The following is a 4,934-nucleotide window of genomic DNA, read 5'->3' as shown; positions in this document are numbered from 1 at the left end:
GACTAAAGCTCAACTTTAGCTCGACCAAAATCCAACTTCAGTTCGACTAAAGCTCAACTTTAGCCTGACTAAAACTTAACTTTAGTTTAACTAAAGCCCAACTTTAGCTCGACTAAAGCTCAACTTCAGTTCGACTATAGCTCAACTTTAGCTCAACTAAAGCTCAACTTTAGCTCGACCAAAATCCAACTTCAGTTCGACTAAAGCTCAACTTTAGCCTGACTAAAACTTAACTTTAGTTTAACTAAAGCCCAACTTTAGCTCAACTAAAGCTCAACTTCAGTTCGACTATAGCTCAACTTTAGCTCGACTAAAACTCAACTTTAGCTCAGCTAAAAATGAACTTTATTTTGAATAAAAATTAACTTTATCTTAATGAAAACATATTTTTTCTGGATCTTTCTGGAAGATTGTTCCATCCGACTGTTTCCTCCAGGTCAGTCTGAACTCTCCTTTAACCTGCTGCTCCTTCAGCTTTTGCTTCAACTGAAAAACAAAAAGAAGAAAAACTTTGATCATTCTACGGTTCACGGTCCATCCTGACCAGTCTAGGAGAAGCAGATAAATAAATAAATAAATAAATAAATAAATAAATAAATAAATAAATGGAGAATTTCTGACTCCCATTTTTACTTTTTTTTCATTGAAATGTTTGTTTTCTTTTGAAATTGTTAGATTTGAGGTTTTTTTTAGTCTGTCTGCTTCCTGAGTCCTGCCCTCGACAAAACTGATGATAAAACATTTGTGATGTTTTGGATCGGAGGAAGAGGATATAAAGATTTATCATGTTTGGAAGAATATTTCTAAAACCTGCTGAAAGATGTTTTCCTGCACTGAGGGGTCGTTCAGATCCAGGGAGGAGTTTTTCACCAGCTTCACTTTCAGCACATGCTTCGAATCTGTGAAAAACAAAATCAGGTCTATCTTACACCTCATTTCATCTTTATTAAACATTACAATGTACAAAAAATCTCCACGCTTTCCAGCATTAATTATGATAAMCTGCCTGGGTAAATCAATGAATCCTTCCTGCCTCCAGTTTATCGAAATACTCATATTATTTGAATATTATTCCTATTTTTAATTCAGACTTAAAATGCTAACAGTTAGCAACAGGATGCTAACCTTCAGCTGAAGAACAAACTCAGATTCTGCACAAAGTAAAAGTCTCAATGAGCTGTTGCTCTGATATTCATTCAATAAAATGACTAAAACTGATTTTATTCGTGCAGCAGTGAAGAAGCATGTTGTGTACAGTGGATAGTTCAGCATGCTGCAGAGCTAAAGCCATGACAGCAGATCAATATWAAAACAGCAGAAATAACTTCAGCCTGATCATCTGATCAATAAAACTGTCTTTTCAGATGTTAAGAGTTTCCTGAGAGTTTAGATCAGACTGTGTGGAGATAAATGGCCTCCACAAATGAAACATCAGCTCACCGCTAAAACAAATAAATGGAATCTTTTTTTCACAGCCCCAGTCCTCCCATCTTCCAGACTTGGTAAAAGCTGCTGCAACACAGTTAGACGACAGGCTGTTGGGTTCTCCTGCTGCCCAGTAACTGACGGAGTTTTTACTTCCATCCACCCACTTCCAGGAATCCCTGAACAAACCAAACCAGGCTCTTTGGGTTGAAGGTATCAGCTGCATCATCTTCTGGTTCTCCGCCTGGTTCCTGATGCTGGCCAGGTCTGTGTGATGTTCTCTGCAGTAGCTCTGAGCGTCGGTCCAGTTCATGTCAGAGCYGACGTAGATAAAATTTACATTCTGTCCTGAAAACAGACCACAGCAACGTGTTGGAAAATCTGCTTCAGTATGAATCTGWAGAATATGAGATATTAACTCATGGCCACACCTTACCTAATGCATGACCACRAGATAATTTTGAGCTGTGTCTCTKTGAGAGATACAGGCACTGACAATCATATRACACCAAGCTATTATCTTGTAATTATCCACTGATTACTCTGTGACCACAGRTTATCTTGTGACCATGCATTGACCAACMCACGACAGCAAATTATTGTCTTGTGACCACACCCTGACTATCATGTGACAACAAGTTATAATGTTACTACGTCTAGACTATCTTGTGACCACACCCTACATTGTGACTACTAGCTGTGACCACACATTAATGATCTTGTGACCATGGGTTATTATCTTGTGACCAAGCCCTGACTATCTTGTGACCATGCACTATATTATGATCACAAGTTAATATCTTGTGAGCATACATTGACCAACATATGACCAAACGGTCTTATCTTGTGACCACAGGTTACTATATTTGTTCATAAACTAACTRCCATGAGAACACAAAGTTTTATCTTGTGACCATGTCCTGACTATCTTGTGACCACACCCTAACATCTTTTGACCAAAGTTGTTACCTTGTTGCCACTAAATGACTGTGATGACAAGGTATAATCTTGTRACCATATCTGGACTATCTTGTGACMACACAATTTCTTGTGACCATGCACTACCTTSTGACCACAAGTCAGTGTCTTTTGACCTTGCCCTGGCTATCTTGCGACCACAGGCTATTATATCTTGTGATCATGCACGGACTTTCCTGTGACCAAAAGTTATCTTGTGACCATGCATTGACCAATCTTTGACTGCAAGTTATTATCTTGTGACCATGCCCTGACTATATTGTGAACACAAATTATTTTGTGATCACACACTATCCAGTGAYCACAAGCTACTGTGTGGCCACACATTAACAATCTTGTGACCACACCCTGACTATCCTGTGACCACAAGTTATAATGTTGTGACCACACCTGGACCACAAGCTATTTTGTAGCCACACATTAATCATCTTGTGACCACAAGTTATTATCTTTGATCAGAAGTTGACTATTCTGGGACCACAAGGTTTTATCTTGTGACCAWGTCCTGACAATCGTGTCCACACCCTAACCATCTTTTGGCCACAGTTGTTACCTTGTYGCCACTAAATGACTGTGATGACAAGGTATAATCTTGTGACCATATTTGGACTATCTTGTGGCCACAAGTTACTATCTTGTGATCACACAATATCTTGTGACCATGCACTACCTTGTGACCACAAGTCATTGTCTTTTGGCCATGGCCTGGCTATCTTGAGACCACAGGCTATTATCTTGTGACCATGCATTGACTTTCCTGTGACCACAAGTTATCTTGTGACCATGCATTGATCAACCTATGACTGCAAGCTATTGTCTTGTGACCAAGCTCTCACTACCTTGTGACCACAAGTTATCTTGTGATCACGCACTAGTGACGACAAGCTACTCTTCTGTGGCCATACATTAACAATCTTGTGACCACACCCTGACTACAAGTTAAAATGTTGTGATCACATCTGGACCACAAGCTATTTTGTGGCCACACATTAATGCTCTTGTGACCACAAGTTATCTTTGATCATAAGTTGACTATCCTGGGACCACAAGGTTTTATCTTGTGACCATGTCTTGACTATCTTGTGACCACACCCTAACCATCWTTTGACCAAAGTTGKTACCTTGTTGCCACTCAATGACTGTGACCACAAGTTATAATCTTGTGTCCATAAGTTACAATTTTGTAACAGCTATCTCTATATCATATTTTGGTATTCCATTTCACCTGACAGGCWGTGTAGGCGTTAGTTTGGACCCCACCTGTGACTTCAGAGCAGATGGATTTTAACCTCGTATCAAAGGGGATATCGTTCCATCCTCCACTTGTATCCATACATGCACCAAAACCTGTCGTCCCATAGCCGTTTGGTTGACCTGTGGTCCAGTTTCTGAACTCTGTGTTGTTGTTGTAGAAATGGCTGTCAGACATGGACCACCTCCAGTCYGTCTTGTTGTCATACAGTCCGACCCAGACTCCCTGAAAAGAACCAAAGATCTGCATCAAACCCAGCTGCATGTTGAGGTTAGTGTGGACCAAGTCCACAAATAAATTTACAGGTTGATTTAAYTGTTCTTAACCCCTGGAGAGAGTCTGGACTCGTTCCTGCTCTGGAGTGGGTCAGGGTGAGGGGTGTCAGGTGGGTTAGGGACACCAAAATACCCYGGGTCCACCAAACAGAAACCAAAGGACAGAATGGGGACCATCAAACTGAAGGAGGGTTTTTGACTCAGAGACCCTGTTTGCAGTGCTCATGGTAAGGGAGAGGGTCTGGTTTGGGAACCTCAGGGTTCTGTTGGCGCCATGAGGTCGAGTGTTGAGGACATGAGGACAGCCTCAGCCCCTCCCAACAGACAAACGGAGACATACATCACCTCTATTCAAATCCTGTCTTCCTGTCGAAGCTTGTCAGCCTCAGGTGTCAGAGTTTCTTCATGCAGAGCAGAAAGCTGTTCTAATCCAGAGATTTGAGTCAGAATTTAAATCTGAGCAGCTCTGAGAAATGGAAATAAACCTTGTTTTTTTGTGCTAAACTGAACGTTTCATCTTTGTCTATAAAAGAATTTGTTTTAAAGTTTGTRAAAACTCTAAATGTGTCTGTTACAGTTTATTTATATTTGATGATAAAAGTCTACGTTGGTGCAGAAGTTCAGTCAGTTTAAGAGAACTGGGCTGAAAGAACAAATATAAAAGAATAAAATCTAGTTTCAGCTGAGAGTTAAAAACCTGCAACTGTTTCACAGCTGAGGAGCTGAAGCCCACACGATTAAAATCTACATTTTATAAAAGATAAAAACATGAAACTGTCAAAGTTTAAACGTTTATACTTCAAAGTGAAGCCACTTTAACTGTCATTTTTATAWTTCTCTGCAGTCTTTTCTTCATGCTTTGTGTTATAAAAGTTGTTTTATGAGCTGTTTTCAGTAAAGAAGCATTTTTAACTATTTCTTTATTCCAAAGGTTTTATTTTGAAAATATTTCCTGCAAATATGCAAATACTTTTGGAAATAGTTTATTTTGTTGAACAGTTATA

At 39.6% G+C, this 4,934-nt stretch overlaps 1 protein-coding gene across 1 annotated transcript in view; it reads right to left on the bottom strand.

Moving 5' to 3' along the window:
• Nucleotides 1–3,919, bottom strand: part of LOC106533748 (macrophage mannose receptor 1) — a 27,838-nt gene extending 23,919 nt beyond the window's left edge. Inside the window, exons 1-2 of the mRNA XM_014030180.1 lie at nucleotides 3,664–3,919; nucleotides 1,376–1,773 (exon numbers count right to left, since the gene is read on the bottom strand). Of these exons, the coding sequence (XP_013885634.1) occupies nucleotides 1,376–1,773; nucleotides 3,664–3,919 (654 nt within the window). The remainder of the gene's footprint in view (nucleotides 1–1,375; nucleotides 1,774–3,663) is intronic.
• Nucleotides 3,920–4,934: the final 1,015 nt, after the last annotated feature.

Source organism: Austrofundulus limnaeus, unplaced genomic scaffold, assembly GCF_001266775.1.
Source record: "Austrofundulus limnaeus strain Quisiro unplaced genomic scaffold, Austrofundulus_limnaeus-1.0 Scaffold1013, whole genome shotgun sequence".
Lineage (NCBI taxonomy): Eukaryota > Metazoa > Chordata > Actinopteri > Cyprinodontiformes > Rivulidae > Austrofundulus > Austrofundulus limnaeus.
The sequence above is the reverse complement of the archived record's forward strand: the minus strand, read 5'-3'. Positions and strand labels throughout refer to the sequence as shown.